Source organism: Cucurbita moschata, unplaced genomic scaffold (genome assembly GCF_002738365.1).
Source record: "Cucurbita moschata cultivar Rifu unplaced genomic scaffold, Cmos_1.0 Cmo_Scf00012, whole genome shotgun sequence".
Classification (NCBI taxonomy): Eukaryota; Viridiplantae; Streptophyta; class Magnoliopsida; order Cucurbitales; family Cucurbitaceae; genus Cucurbita; species Cucurbita moschata.
The window spans coordinates 898,344-915,044 of record NW_019268528.1 but is presented as its reverse complement, the minus strand read 5'-3'; the positions used below and the strand labels follow the sequence as shown (position 1 = coordinate 915,044).

The 16,701-nt window shown below is 33.1% G+C and overlaps 1 protein-coding gene and 1 long non-coding RNA gene across 2 annotated transcripts; one reads left to right on the top strand and one right to left on the bottom strand.

Annotated features, from left to right (window-relative positions):
• Nucleotides 1–8,722: 8,722 nt before the first annotated feature.
• Nucleotides 8,723–9,663, bottom strand: LOC111450587. Its single transcript, XR_002711840.1, has 2 exons — nt 9,600–9,663; nt 8,723–9,363 (listed from the first exon to the last, which is right to left on the bottom strand). It is a non-coding gene; the product is annotated as an uncharacterized LOC111450587 (long non-coding RNA).
• A 4,910-nt stretch (nt 9,664–14,573) lies between these two features.
• Nucleotides 14,574–15,624, top strand: LOC111450782 (calmodulin-like protein 7). Its single transcript, XM_023091070.1, has one exon. It carries the CDS (start codon nt 14,718–14,720, stop codon nt 15,384–15,386), a length of 669 nt encoding a protein of 222 aa, XP_022946838.1. The 5' UTR covers nt 14,574–14,717; the 3' UTR covers nt 15,387–15,624.
• Nucleotides 15,625–16,701: the final 1,077 nt, after the last annotated feature.

Sequence of the window (16,701 nt, the reverse complement as noted above, 5' to 3'; positions counted from 1 at the left end):
TCGTTTCGTAGGCATGAGGTGTCGTTTTTGCTTTATACGTTGTTTGTTGTTATTGTTCTAAAAAAAGTTGTTTAAATGGACACTAACTCTATTTAACGAGCGAGAAAAATGGTGTAAGTAGCAGTTTCTAAGTATTCTATATCGTCTTAGCATTATCGTAACTTTGACATCAAAAAGTAAAAAATCCTTATAACAAGTTATGGAACTCTCGATTGTGTGAGTTCTTCAGTATTTACTAATTTGCTAGAAGTGAAGCATATATGTCAAAATTTGTGAGTTCCACACGGTTTGATATAAAGAAATTTGATGGAACGATCCACTATTGGTTGTAGCACGTGCAAGTCAATTTATTATTACAACTTGGATTATATAAGGCCTTCAAGAGAAGATCGAGAAGTAGCGTTTTTGAAGAATTAAGGAGTGATGGAATTAAGATTTGCAATTTATTTTCAATATATATTTCCAAAATTTTCATTTCAAAACTTAAAAAGTTATGTTTAACAGGGGTTAAAGAATAAACCGTCGAAAAATAAGTATAAATAAGTTTATAACATAACTTAAACTGTTTGGGTTGAGTTAAGTTAATCAGATTGTTCGAGTTATTGAGTCTTGCTATACTAACCCTAGTTAAATTCGAGATTGTTCGAGTTATTGGGTCTTGCTATACTAACCCTAGTTAAATTCGAGATTGTTCCAGTGATCTTGCTATACTAACCCTAGTTAAATTCGAGATTGTTCGAGTTACTGGGTCTTGCTATACTAACCTTAGTTAAATTCGAGATTGTTCGAGTTACTGGGTCTTACTATACTAACCCTAGTTAAATTCGAGATAATTCAAGTTATTGGGTCTTGCTATACTAACCCTAGTTAAATTCGAGATTGTTCGAGTTACTGGGTCTTGCTATACGAACCTTAGTTAAATTCGAGATTGTTCGAGTTATTGGGTCTTACTATACTAACCCTAGTTAAATTCGAGATAATTCAAGTTATTGGGTCTTGCTATACTAACCCTAGTTAAATTCGAGAACGGAGAAATGGTGCGAGTGGTACAAAAAATTGAAGAAAATGTTCTCGTAAATGAGATCGGGAAAGAGAATCGTGTGTAATTGTAACAATTTTTATAGGGTATGATCTTTGATGCCGGAGGGTATTGGCGTTGCCCATTCCCTCGCCATCCACGCCGGGGCTGCATCGTTTTCTGCCATATGGGTTGAGGAAGTTCCAAAGTGGGCGACACCCGACTTTCAACCACACCGACAATCTTTTCGTTTTCTGTCAATTACAATAAGATTATGCTTAATGGTCATGATTTATTAGTCTTAATCATAATTAATGTTCATTATAACTTTTTTTTTTTTTTTTAATTCTACCTTTTTTGTGTTCAAACTCGTGAGACTTTAACTCATACCCTTCATATGAGCCTCTGTATCGTTGAAGAGGAGAATAGAACATTCTTTATAAGGATGTGGAAATCTCTCCGAGCATACGCGTTTTAAAAATTTTGAGGGGAAACTCGGAAAGAAAAGTCCAAATAAGACAATATCGGCTAGTGGTAGGCTAATTCTAACTTTTTCTGTTCTAACTCGTGTGAGACTTTAACTCATACCCTTGATGTGAGATTCTATATCGGTTGAAGAGTAGAATTAAACATTCTCTATAAGGATGTGGAAATCTCTCTAGGTAGACGCGTTTTAAAAACTTTGAGAAGCTAAAAAAAGAAAAGTTCAGAGATGACAATATTTGCCCGTGGTGGGCTCAGGCGGTTACACATGAACGTGTGGAGATCTCAAATTTAAAAACCCTAATTTTTATAAAATACACGAATTGTTAGTTTCCATTGATTTTCAGATAAAATCTCAGGTTTCTTCAACAAAACGTTCCACCTTACCCGAAATTAGGGCAAATGAAATAACTAATGTTTCATTTACCCATAATGTTTATATTTTCAACTTGAAAAGGTTGTCTTGTCTCAAAAGGTGAAGCATTTGCTTTTCTCAAGGACAAAGAAATCACTAAACTATTTAGATTATTTTGTTTAGAGAGAAATTTAATGCCAACAAAAACCATAACAAAAAAACATCAACAAAAACCAAATTTTAGGATTAAAATGTATTATTTCTATAATGTTCCATACCCACAATTTATAATGTTCCATACCCAAAATTTAGAATTTGAAATCGGGACTTAATAAATTTGCGTCATCTGCGATATGATCATGATACTTATTTCCTGTAGTACTTCTAAGAGGTCACATGTTAGATCGCACATCAGTTGGAGAAGGGAATGAAACATTTCTTATGAGAGTGTGGAAATCTCTCCTTAGTAGACACATTTTAAAATCGTGAGGCTGACGACAATACATAACTGGTCAAAGCGAACAATATCTACTAGCGGTGGGTTTTGACTGTTACAAATGATATAAAAGCCAGACACTGGGCAATGTGCTAGCGAGGACACTGGCCCCGAAGGTAGGCGGATTGTGAGTTCCCACATCGGTTAGAGAGAGGAACAAAGCATTCGTTATAAGGGTGTGAAAACATCTCTCTAGTAGACGCGTTTTAAATTCATGATGCTGACGACGTACACAACGGGCCAAAGTTGACAATATCTACTAGCTATGAGCTTAGGCGGTTAAATCACCTAATGTAGGAATACTACAAATTAAATATGATCACTTTAGAAGTTCTTATCATCGAGAAATTGAAAAGAAGAGTGCATCTAATTGATATAGACAGTAACTATTAGTATTTGTTAATCATAACTTCTTATTTTCATGATCGCTTTCATTTATATGGTATTTGTTCATTCATGTAATCATTTTCTACACGAACATCACAATTTCTATTTGAAGTTCAATAGTGTTTTATAAGCGTATCCCACATAATTTTTTTTTTATACTTTTCGATCCACACGAACTTTGAGTTAGCTTTTTTTTTTTTCATTGGAAAAGATGAATCCCGATTCCCCTCGAAGGTAACACAGTCTCGATCCAATCGAAAACAATAGAGAATTAGAGAAACTTTTAAGGTAATAAAATATGAAAAATTTTATCACGAAGAATTGGATTATGAACCCGACATAACAAAAAAAGGAAGAGGAAAAGAGAGACAAAATTGTGGGTTAAATCAAAAGATAGACAAACAATGTCGGACACTATGAGGAGTAGCAAGAAAATGTCAACAAACATATTGACAAATTAGAACTCATGCATTTCCAAGCATATGTCTCCAACATTCAACAAACCTTTTCGGGTCGGGTAGGTTTAAATCGGTACGAGATCTAAAAATTATAGTATTAGGTCAATTAAAACTAGAAACCGAGTCAAAATAATCAATAGTTCATATAATAAATCAGTCAATTTTTTTTTTATGTCTTTTAATTTATTAGGATTTCAAATTTAATGTTTTAAAATACAAAATTATATTATATATGATATTATAAAAGAATAATCATACAAAATTTATAACGCGGTTAATAAATTAATTAATGATAATTTATATTTAACTTGATACTTTGAAATTTTTTAAATTAAAAAAATAATGTTGATATTAAATTTTAATATAATAAAAATTCTAATTTAATTAATATTATCCACTCAACTTGAGATGGATGGCTGAGATGCTCCTTTTTGCAACCTTCAATTATCAACCTCTCCTCCCCTAGGCCCCTATTCTAATTTTTTGGATTTTTTTTTTAATTTTATTATTCCATTATTATTATTTTTATTATTATTAATTCAATAATTATAGAGGAGAGATCGGAACATTGACTAATAATAGTTAACTTCTTTATTTATTAAACTGCGTTGATATTAGCTCGTGAGGCTGGGAAAAATTGTCACCTTACTCACACATGACGATGGGTTAGGTCATATATAAAGGAATGCATTACGATTCTTATAAATGTGTTAATAGCGGGAGTATAGTTCAATTGCATAAAACGTGTACTTTATAAAAAAAATCAAAGGTTCGAGGTTCGAATACCTAACCATGGCATGCATTTTTTGTTGAACTAGAAAAAGTCACGTGTTAATAAAGTATTTAACTACGATGTATTTTCTTAATTTTTTTAAAAAATTGATTATAATTAAAACACTTATATGTATGGTGACATTTTCTGACCAAGAACACTTTCTAGCCAAGTTCCCGACATTAGGACCTCTCCTTTCCTTTGACCAACAGGTTCTCGATCAAGTTCACAGAATGACCAAGGAAACTAAATTACGGTTGAGCCCCTTGGTGACATTTCTTTTATGTACAAAACGTAGATATTTGATTTTGTCGAAATTTATTGATAGCTCCGTACAAACTTTTATGGCTTTTTGACTCGCTATGCAAACGGGATGTGCCATTTCGCCCCGATCATTGGTAATTAGTAATTAACGACAAGAACCAGATCTAGATGCCCAATAACATAGAAAATATATGTTATTATATAAACATAACTTATAACGGGTTTATTCCTTAAATTTCACACGTATATTATGTATTTATTTTTTTAGCGATATATACATTCATACTATAAAAATAAACTATTTATATTTATCATCAACCAATTTTAATATTTATCCATATAATTAAAAAAAATTAATAACAAAATGTAATTAGTTTAGATATTTAAAACTTGAAACTATATTATAAAAAAAATATATATATATATATATATTATTATTTTTAAGTATTGAAGAACAGCTTGAGTTTAGAGTTTAGAGGGGACAGATCTACCAAAATAGCCCCAACCGTGCTGCCACCATTGCCGTCAGATCCCAACCGCACGTACATTTATGACTTTTTTTTTTTTTAATATATATTTTAATTATATTCATACTCATTTCGATAAAGTTATCATTTTTCTATAATAAAAATTGTAGTTAATGTATTTTTAAATATCTAAATTTAATTTAATTTTTTTTTTCAATTTTAAAATTAGACCCCTTTCAGTTTACTATTATTTTTTACTAAATTAATTTACTTTCACTAGAGTAAAAAGAGGAATATAGGAATGAACGAGAAATCTTGGATAGAACTACCCAAAAAAAGCTTTAAAAAGAATAAAAGTTACTGTCTATGTCAACAAGGCGTCTTTTTTTTCGGGTGCTTTGCTTGGAGCAAATCTATGTTAGATGAACCAGAACAAAATGTGTCAAAGAACCTGTGTTGGTCTATAGAAAAGAATTTGGGGTTTAATAAAGTAAGTTGAAAGGAATCGAGTTCACTCTTAGAAGAGAAAAATCAACTTTGAATCAGATAATGAGAACTCATTTTTAGATTTATTGAAATTACGGGAGCTAAAGTATAATAAATTTCGAAGGTACAGTGACATACGATTTCAGGGTATTCGAAGCGCCAATCTCTTAATCGAACGTATGAAACAGGTCGGTTTTTTTACGAGCTTTGTTCACTAATTTCTCTCTCTCCTCACCCACTTCCATTATTCTAATTGGGATTGGTGACCCAAAAACAAACCAAACCCTTCTAAGCCCTTGAAACCCATGAAGTTTTGCTATAAGTAGAAGCCATTGGAGCCCTTGAAATCTCCCATAACCATGTTGATTTTCCCACCACTTTCCTTCTCATTTTCCCTCATTTTCTCACCTGCCAAACAGGTTTACATTCATTTTCCGATAGAATTCTTGGTCCTCTTTGTATTCTTCCACGGCTTTCTTGAACTGCATCATCATGTTCTTCACAAAAAGGCTACTTTCTTCTTGGATTTCTTCCATTTCAATGGCTGCGGTTCAATAAAGCTGTGGGAAGATACAATAAAAGGATCAACCCTCTTCTTCAACCTCTGGATTTCTTCAATCCCTTTTAGGTATAATCTTTTCCCTTCTTAAATCACCTTTCTATGTGTAGGCTTCCTTTACAATTGCAGGCTACAACCAAACAAACCGGATAAGGAACCACAAATCAGACCGTTTTAACTAGCTGAGTTATGTTGGAATCATCGTTTTCTTCCAAATTCACATTGATTTTACTTTTACAAACGACTGTTTAATAATACTCGTGCTTTTTGTTTGTTATATAACCCTTTTTGAAATTCTCATTGAAATTTAAAACATTCGTGTTAAAAAAGTTGAATTACATCGGTTGGAGAGGAGAACGAAACATTCTTTATAAGAGTGTAGAAACCTCCCCTTAGTAGACGCATTTTAAAAACCTTGAGGAAAACCCGAAAAGGAAAACCCAAAGAGAATAATATCTGATAATTGTGGAGTTGGAGCTGTTAACTAGCATAATACGATATGATTGAGTGTGTATTGATTAATATCTTTTTAGTGTATATAATGAGCTCGTGTCACTCATCACGAACTGGTCGATCAAATAGATGCAGGAAGGTATTTTACCAAGTTGGTCACGACCAGAATACTCCCGAGTGTAAATCGTGTTTTAATAGTTGAGACACAAGTAAACACGAATCATTTACCCGAGAATAAGAAAACCCGTAAAAAACAACACTTTATATATATATATATATATATATATATATAAAGAGATTTGGTTGATGAACATTTTGGTAGGGTTTTGCAGAGAAGATCAATTTGGGTAAGAACAATTATGATCCTTCTTTCTTCTAGTTTTAGTACCAACAAATTTCCAAACTCTCACATCAGATCAATGAAGACACAGAGGGTATTACACATGTATTTTTGTGACAAAAACCAAGTACCAATAGCGACTTGACTATGCAATTTTTGCAGCCCAACACATGGGTTTTGTCTCTTCATTCGAGTTTTTTTAGCCCGAAAACTTTATAACATGTTTAACAACTCTTTGAACTTTCTCCGTCTGTATCGACATTCAGTATCTAAACTACTTTCAAAAGCGTTTTAACAAGTCCTTGACTTGCTCGACATTCCAAAGTTCAGAGACTTATTAGACATTTTTAAAGCTCAGAGAGCTTAACTAACCTAGTTTTTAGTTTCAAAGTTTAGAGATTTATTAGACATTTCTAAAGCTCAGGGAGCTTTACAAGCACGGTTTAAACACAAGTTTTTAGTTTCAGGGTCAAGTTATCGACTTTTGGTACGGTAACAACGAAATCTTCTAAGCTATAAGCTAGGTTCGAATCTTTTATTAACTTACGAAGAAAAACTCAACGATTTGAGATATCAACATCGTTCGCTTTTAAAGGGTTTTCTTGAATTACTTCCATTCTCTTTGTGTGTTGAAGAACATTGTATTTTATGCCAAAAAAAAGACAAGTTTTTAAAAGAAAATAATAATTTAACCCAAATTAGAGAAGAAAATAAGAATTTATTTCAATTTTTCTGTTCCATTCAATTATTTTGAAAAGTAAGCCATTATTATCCAATAGTGTCCCTCCACCTACCACTTTAATTATTAAAAAAATAATAATAATAAAATGTCAAAAAGGTTCAATATGAATGAAGCATATGGTTGTGAATTTGCACCTAACTCTTTATCACATTAAATTTTGTGTTACATTACTAAGGTCTACTTTCACTTTTTGTATAAAACTATACTTTTATTTAATATATGAATAATTCATTAGGAATTTAAACTTTTGACTATAAATAATTATTTAACTAACACTACGACCAAAACCAAGTTAAAAGATTTATTAGTATTATTATTTTACCAATATAGGATATATGTGAGTGAGGACAAAACATGTTAAAATGACCCGTGTTGGTCCATAAGGATAATGTGACCGTGTCGTAGGGTGTCACAATTGCACTCTTGTAGGAATGAGACAACGATTGTGCGACACTTGTTCTAACCTAGCAAACAAGTCAGTCGTGTGAAATTCGGACATCAACGTATGCTCGAGCATCAGGTTACTTTTGATCGAAATGTTGAAAAAAGTTTTGAAGAAAGCAATGTTATACGCGTGAATAAGCAACAACGACGACTTTGACAGGATATAACCTTGATAGTAAGAATTGACAACTAGTTGCATCTCTTATAGTACATTTTGGGATGTTTAGTTATGGCAAGTGTAGACATGATTTTGGTGATCGGTCATGCACCTTCATATTGACATGAAAGCAAGTAAAAAGGGCTTGGAATGGGAATGCAACCATGGACAATATGTTCGGGACAAACATGATTGGATTTACCTCTCATAAATTTAATTAAAATTTTTATAGTAGAATTTTGTCCATTTCTTATGAAAATTCCTTGTCACACCCCTACATATAAGGACAACAAAAGTCTAAATAATTTAAAACCCAAAGTCCACGAGATGCAATGAACTTGTAAGTCTTCACAACCTAGAGAGATCTCATGAACTAAATAAATTCATAAAATTTGAATCTATTTGAACCCGACCTAACCCAACTCAAATTATAGGGATTGGATTGGGTTAATCAGGTTTTTCGAGTCATCGGGCTTACAGAAAACCCTTTCTAGTTGAAAATTCACACGTAAATAGATCTGAATCAAACTAAAAAGATTTGTGTCAGCCAATTATACGGGTTGGATTAGGTTGATTGAATTTTTCGAGTCATCGAACTTTAGAGAGCTCGGTAATTAAAAATATACCCCAACGTTGTGTGGATAAAAAGGCTAAGAAATAAATATGCAGCTGCCTTGCATTTTACATTCTCTGTGCAATACACAAAGCTTGGAATTATTTACTTAAAAGAGCACACAAACAGCTCATAAATGGTGTACAGAGACAGCGACATGTTTTTTTTTTGTTGTTGTTGTATGTTTTTTGTGGCATTTAAGGGTACAGAGAGTGGTTAAAAAACTGATGCAAGAAAGAGACAAATATTTAACGTTTTTCACAGAAATGTAGGAGATGCAAAATGAACATCATCATTGATGGTAAAAAGGAAAGGTGATTAAGGAATCTTCTCTCTCTAACCCACCATTTTCATTCAAATAGAAAGCTCTCTCTCGAACCGCTTAGGTTTAGTTCGATTTGATTCGGTTCGGTTCGAATGGCTTCTCGGGTTTTTTAGTTCTTTGAAGCTTTGAGCAACCATGCAAGAACACGTTCTAAAGAAAGTAGATAATAAGAGAATTAGTGATGACCCTTCCACAGAGTGTGTAACCGCTCAAAATTACTGCTAATAGATATTGTCTATTTTGACTATTAGTAAGAGGTTTCCACACTCTTATAAAGAATGTTTCGTTCTCCTCTTCCACCGATGTGGGACCTCACAATCCACCCTTTAGGGGCTCAGCATTCTCGCTAGCACACCGCCCAATGACTAGCTGTGATACCACTTGTAAGAGCCCTTGCATATCGCTGTTAACCTCACAATTTTACAAGGAATGCTATGTTCTCCTCTCCAACATCTCGATGTGGGATTTCACAGGTGGGTCTTGTAGCCAAGCTCTCGTTCTAGTTTCGCGCTCGAGGGTTAATCTCCGCCTAGCTCGAGAAAACCTGAAAGTAGAGAACAAGAAAATTAGGGTACCCATAAAGGGTGATGAATAGAGAGTTGGGGGATATTTAGGGCCTAGAAATGCCATGTTCTCCCACAGCTTTCATGAACTTCCAAAGGGTTTTTACTTTGCATAGAAATGATTGAGAAGATGAATGAAAAAAGAGGAAGAAAGTTCAAGAAAGCTGTGGAAAAGCATGGCTAGGACCTCTAGCTCGCTTTGAAAGAAGACATTTACAAGAATGTCTTTGTTGAGAGGAAGACGATGAAAGAACGGGTTAGAAAGGCCATAACATGGACCACTCTATACCAAATTATACAATTTTCTTCCCAACTTTATATAGACGAGGAGAGATGGTGGGATCTAACTTAACCTACGTCTTCTCTTCTCGAGTCTCGTGTCTAGTACGCTCTTAAGTTCTTCGACTTTTTTGGCTCGGAATTTGAATTTTTCGATGTTGTGTTGAGTAATTGGAGAGACCCATCGAGTATAATTGTTGAAAGTTTAGGGACTTACTAGACATAAAATTAAACGTAGAATCAGACACAATCTTAAAAGTTTGTAGATTAAACGTGTAGTTTAAGCGGGAATTGATATAAGAATCATAAAGACAAAGAAAGTTCATCCTTTTGCCCACATGGTAACATGTGATCCTCAAATCTCATCTTTTATTTTAAAGTCATTTATGTGTATGCCAAATTATTCCATTTGGGTATCACAGATCCAATCCTCTTAAAAATAATTTGTAAAAGAACATCCAACCACTTCCAAAATCAATATGAAGTATATATATATATATATATATATATATTGCATTTTGGACCCTTTCTTGTTGGATTTGTGTGAATTATTGTAAGAGTTTTGGTAAAGTTGTAAATATGCTAGGAGGCTAGCTATTTTGTGGAGTTATTATTGTAAACCTAATTTCGTAGCAACGGATCTCGGGTCGGACCGAGCGAAGAATGAAAGAGAGGGCAATAGATGCCCTCTAAGCCACGACGATTAGTGTACGTTGTCACAATCGCACTTTAAGATAGCGGGACAACTATTGTGTGGCTCTTGTTCTAACTCAACGAACAAGTTGGCTGTGAAAAGTTTGGACTTTGTAGATACCGTTGGCGTATGTTCGAGCCTCGAGTTACGTTTGAGAGAAATGTTTTAGAAAACTTGAGCGAGGAAATACGTTGAAAACCATTTGAAAGAGATTAGACACTAACAACGACTTTGATAGCATATAACCCGAGTAAGAAGAAGTATCGACTAGTCATATCCTCCTATAGTATGTGTGTAGACATGATTTTGGCAACGGGTCATACACCCCCATCTTGACACAACATGAAATAGTAAAAGTCTATCTAAAATAAAAGCATGGAAAAGGGGTTTGGAACAGGCATGCAGCCATAGACAACGCGTCCTAGACAAACATGATTGGGACATCCAACATGCAGTTATAGACAACACGCCTTGAACAAACATGACCGTGACATACATGACTTGAACATGCAATAAACAATAAATAACTATTAGTCTGAGCACTTGGCTATGATAATCATTCGTCCCGAGATGCAAAGTTGTATGTATTGAAAAGGATGTCTGGTCGCTAGTAACTTTTTTCTTTTACCGTTGACACGGTGTAGCGGTGGAAATTCAAACTTTAGATCTTTACATACAAAATATGGGGAAATTTGAAAAATGGGCACAAGCAAAAGAAAACAAAATGTAGTAATAATTCATATTTTCTCTCCCCAAAGTTGAAGAAAAGGTGAGTGTGACCCTTTTAACCCTAAAATCAAATAAAGACAATTTTTTTTGGACTTATCTCTTGCTAGGCTTCACATATATCAATTGCATAATGTACCATATAACAATAGTATGATTATTTTATAGAGCTCGTTTTTTATCCATTCCAATTCAAATCATGATTCTGAAAATTTTTAAAATTACGGTATTTAAATTTTAAATGTTAAAAAAATAGTACAAATAAATAAATGGGAGGATGGGATGTGCTAGAATGAGAGAATGAGAATGACATTTTTCACTCTTCTTCAATCACCAACCTACCAAAATAAAACATACTTACAATTCCTAAACCTGCCAACTCTGACTCATCCCGTACGCTTTGAAGGATTGGAGATATTTTTATAAATGTATTTTATTTATAAATAATAATTTTAAATAAATAAAAAAGAATTAATTTTAGTCGGTAGAAATATATTTTAAAAAAAAAAGGAAAATAAGTGAATTATTTGAAGGCAGACGAAGACAAAAACAGAAAGAGACAAATTTGAGTGTCACTTCTTTCATATCTCACGGTACTAGCGAAAAAGCCACGTTCATGGGCCACCTTTACAGCCCACATTGGAGGGCCCATTTCCTCAACAGTCTCATCCTCTGGCCCACATATATTTGGGCTGCTCTTTAAATGTCCACTTTTTTTGTCCTTACATGAGCCACCTCAATTTTCTTTTAAAATATATTTAATAAATACGCGTTAAATAAATTTGTAATTTATAATAATATTAATAATATTGCTGGAGGAGGGACCATGGCAAGGAGGTGTACGTAAGCGCATGTGATAAAAAGTTAACAGAATAATTATAGGTTGTTGAACCGGAACGGTTTTGCATCATTGGACCGTCACTTTCAAGCGTGGCCCTGTCTCTTCTATAGTCCCCCCCTAATATTAATTATTTAAAAATTAAATTAAATTACAAATTTATGTATCGGGTGCTCGATCGAGCTGTCACTGATCAGTACCGCTCAATGGCCAACGAGTTCGTCAACTAGATCAAAATCTTATCGTTCTCGGGCTCTCGAGACTTCTTATGTCGATCAAGTAAAATGATACGTTAATTTAACCTCCCCCTCTAGCTATTTTCATTCTTCATTAAATATAAAAATAATAATAATATAGAAATAAATAAATAAATAAAGGTTTTTTTTTGTATGGACTCCAAATTCGTGAGGCCCAAAATTCTTTGTATTTATCGGATTGGGCCTTCGGATCTGAAAATAACAAAAATACAATATTAGAAGCCCATGGGCCCAACATGATGGGCCCAACATGATTAACGTTCCTTTTGGGTTAACAACTTAAATAACTTTTTAATTACGCGTTTTGAAAAAATTGCAAATATATATTTATTATTGAAAAGATTACCAAACGTAGTTTGCTTATTATTAAATAAAATTATGAAAAGACTAAAATACCCATGAACGTAATTTCTGGCTATTAAATTTAATTTAAAATTTGTTGCAATTTTTACCGTTATTTATAAATTATGGTAAAATTATTTTACATGGATCAAATTTAATATTACCAAGTAGTTTATTTTGGTGATCAAATTGAAACAAGGAATTAATAATAATTTATTTTACCTAATTATTTAATTTTGTCTGATATCGATGTAATTATATTGTTAAGTAAAAGGTTCGAATCTCGACGTACCTATATGAATATTTAATATGATTTATTTACTTGGTTTTTGGGGTAGATTTGTCATTTTCTCAAATTTTTTTTATCGAGTTCATGTTATTGTCGTTAAATTAGGAATATAATTTTTTTTTTCACTTTTGACCGAAAAATTGGAGAAAAAAAGGCTTAACATTCAAGATTTCTTCAAGTTCTTCCTTCTTCGTGCAACCTAACATAACCTAACGAAAGGTGTATCAAATTCAAAGTCTTGAATATTTATAGCTCAAACTTTCATGTCAAATAACTCTTAAAGCTTATCGGCTATGATAATGACGTTATAATGACATCTTATTGTATAAACTTCCAAGGGATAGGAACTTGATGGGTTAACGTTAATTATGTTTTATTATTCATATTATTAATATTTAATATTTATTTAATTTTGATCGAAATAACTTTTCTAGACGCTAGAGGTCAACTCTTTGAGGTGAAGCCAAGAGTTTGACCATCTCGGTGGAGAAGTTGGACATTCCAAAGGAAAAACAACAACAAAGACAAGAAAAAGGAGGCTAATCTGTCGGGTTGACAAAGAGCTGAGCCTCAAGGTCGGAGGTACAAGCATGAAGCATGTAGGATACGAAACCTAGAGATGAGACTAGGGACAAAAACGAGACAAATCCAACTTCATTGGGTTAGCCATAACCTAGAGAAACGCCCGCATGAGGGTTATGAGGGTTATCGAGACCTAAGAGGTCGACCCCACATAGGATCGATTGTAACCCAAATGAAATAAACCACCTCGAGGGATAGTTAATTGTTTATATGTTACTTGCTTCCAAATGGCACTCGTATATTCGTTTCAATTTCATGTGTACATACAATTAGTTGCAACCATTAATTTTTAAGTTAGACTTCCTTTTCAACGTATATATTATAAAGAAAATGAAAGGACGTTTAAAATGGTTGAAATTAAAAAAAAAATGAAAAATTGTATATGCGCGTCCTTATCTCTATCTCCGTAATAATCTCATTCTAAGACGGTCTGAATAACCTAATTTATTATATAATTAGATTAAAGTCATATAAGATTAAAAAAAATTAACTCATTTGAGTTTTTTTTTATTTAGAGGTAATTCAAATTTTTTACCTTTTTGACCAATAACATAACTAACGGGGCTGTTCTCCATCTTTGACCTTTTGGTCAATAATGTAATGCCTTAACTACCGGGTAATCTACCTTTGTAGAAATCTTAGGCTACAAGTCTATTTGATGTATATCAACGATATAGAAGTTCTTCGTTACGACCCTAAGGAGAATTTCAACCGAGAACGAAAAATTCTCTCTAGAGCTCTCTCTATTCGATCTCTTACCGGTTTTCTTTCAAAATGCTCCCACAAGTCTTAACAATACGTTCGAGTCATAACAAGAAATATTTAGTGAAGAAAATTCAACCCTCGAAGATTCTCGAACTAGCAATCTCCGAACTTTCATATGTTACTATATTGCTCCCAAACTTTGAAAACGTCAATAAACTTCGAAAAAGAAATGAACCCTCTTTTAGTCGGGTCGGCGTGCACGAGTCATTAAATTACACATTCAAAGTGAATAGAGTTTTGTTTATTATCATTAGCAATGCTTGAATTTACGTCAAACATTGATTAATTGGTTGTGGTGTGGAGGAATCATTTCCATATTTAAAAGACTTTGAAGCACGATCACGCAATGACACACACACACCATTTCTTCTTTACAATTTTCAGCGACAAAATGGAGTTTTAAATAAAAAGAAACAATACCCACCACGCGGTTTGTGGGATCCAAAAAGCAGATTTGGCGTTTCAAAACCGCGTTTCTTTCAATTCCTTTCCCCCTTTTCATCGTTCTTTAAAACCCTTCTCTTCAAATCCCTCCTTCTCTGCACCTTCCTCCTCCTTCAACAATGGAATCCGTGATGAACCTTCTGTTCTTGGCGGTTTTGTTCGTTGCTGGGTTTGTCAATTTCCTCATGTATTTCCCCACCAAGAGATTCACCGCTTGGTTCCAATCTATAAAACCCTCTCCCCAATCTGTCCATTTCAAACCCACCGCCGTTCCTCCGCTGTCTCCGGCGCCGGAGAAGAAGAAATCAGAGATGAAGAAGGTGTTTGGGACATTTGACAAGAACAAAGATGGGTTCATAACGAAGAAGGAGCTGATGGAATCGCTGAAGAACATGAGTATGATGATTACAGAGAGGGAAGCAGAGGAAATGGTGAAAGGGGTGGACGAAAATGGAGATGGGTTGATTGATTTTGAAGAGTTTTGTGTTTTGGGGGAGAAATTGGTGATGGGTTTTGAAGAAAAACAGAGGAGGGTTGAAGATGAAGATGAAGATGAAGATGAAGATGAACTGAGAGAGGCTTTTGGAGTGTTTGATAAGGACAAAGATGGAGTGATATCAGTGGAGGAATTGGGCTTGGTGCTGTCTTGTTTGGGGATGAATGAAGGGAAGAAACTTGAGAATTGTAAGGAAATGATCAAGAAAGTGGACTTGGATGGGGATGGAATGGTGAATTTTGATGAGTTTAAGAGGATGATGAGAAGTGGAACAACTCTGGTTTTCAATTGATTTATAGAGTTCTTACTATTTCTACACTAAATTTGTTCATATGCTTTGCTTTTTCATTTCAAATTCTCTTAGAGCAACACATTTTCTACTGATTTCTTCTGTAAATTTGTGCCCCTCCCTCTCTCTGATATGAAGTGTATGGTAGGATTCAAGTATATATATGATATTGTCGACTTTGGACATAACCCGTTTGTGTTCGTGCCCATGATTCCTATAGAGTGAAAGAGCTGTTCGGTGATTCCTAGGTTGCAGCACCTCCGATCGTTAGCTCCTCGTGTCGTTGTATTGCTTCTAGGACTGATTGACCGACGTAAGAGATGTTCTTTTCATGGATTCTATCAACGGAGACAAAGTCGGAAGCATGACTTTGATATCACTAATTAGGGTCGTTAGAACTACACACAATTAATCTCATATATGATGTTGTCTAAAAGACTCCTTTCAGTTTGATTAACGGGTGATTTTTTTTGTTTGAGTAGGATTTATGTCCTATTTCTATTTGATAGTCTTTCTTTTCGAAAATATTTATAAGATTAAGATATTATTTTTTTTAGTGTAATTTAAAATTTCTTTCATTTTAATTTAATAATTTTAAATGTCGAAATTTAATTATAATTCTTTCGTATAGTATAAAAAATATTCTATAAACCTTTTTAATGAAATTTATAATTATTATTTAACTAGCAACAATTTAGTTTTAAGTTCTATTAAAAAAATATTTTAACTCACTGATAAGTATATTTTTAATAACTTTTTTTCTAGAAAAAAATGTATAATAATATAAAAAAAATATTTTAAAAATGCATTATTAACCATTTGTGAATCAGAAATGAAACGTGATAACAACAAATTGGTTTTAATTATTTTTATAACAATAGTTGATAAATAACTATGAGGTTCGGTTTCTCGTTTTTATAATTGTATATTAAAAGAAGACGATAAATAATTAATAGTCTAATATAAATACTAATAATTAAACGTGCTTTAAATTATTTTTTTTTAATCCGAGAGAAGACTTGGTATCGTTTGTTTAGTTCCACTAGGCACTCTTATTTTTCTTAAGTTCTGATGTAAATAGCACAGAGCTCGAGATCAAAGACACAAATCTAGAGTTAATAAATTAACCAGTTGAAATTAATTTATTCTAGACGAGTTTATAAAAAAAAAATTAATTTAAGTTTTTGAAAGTGGGACTAAATAAACTTCTTTTAATCATTAAAAGTACGGAAAATGCAATTTTAACTTATTAGTTTTTCGGTGGGAATTAGATACTTCTGGAAGAATTGATTGAGAGAGTTTTTTTTTTTTTTTTTTT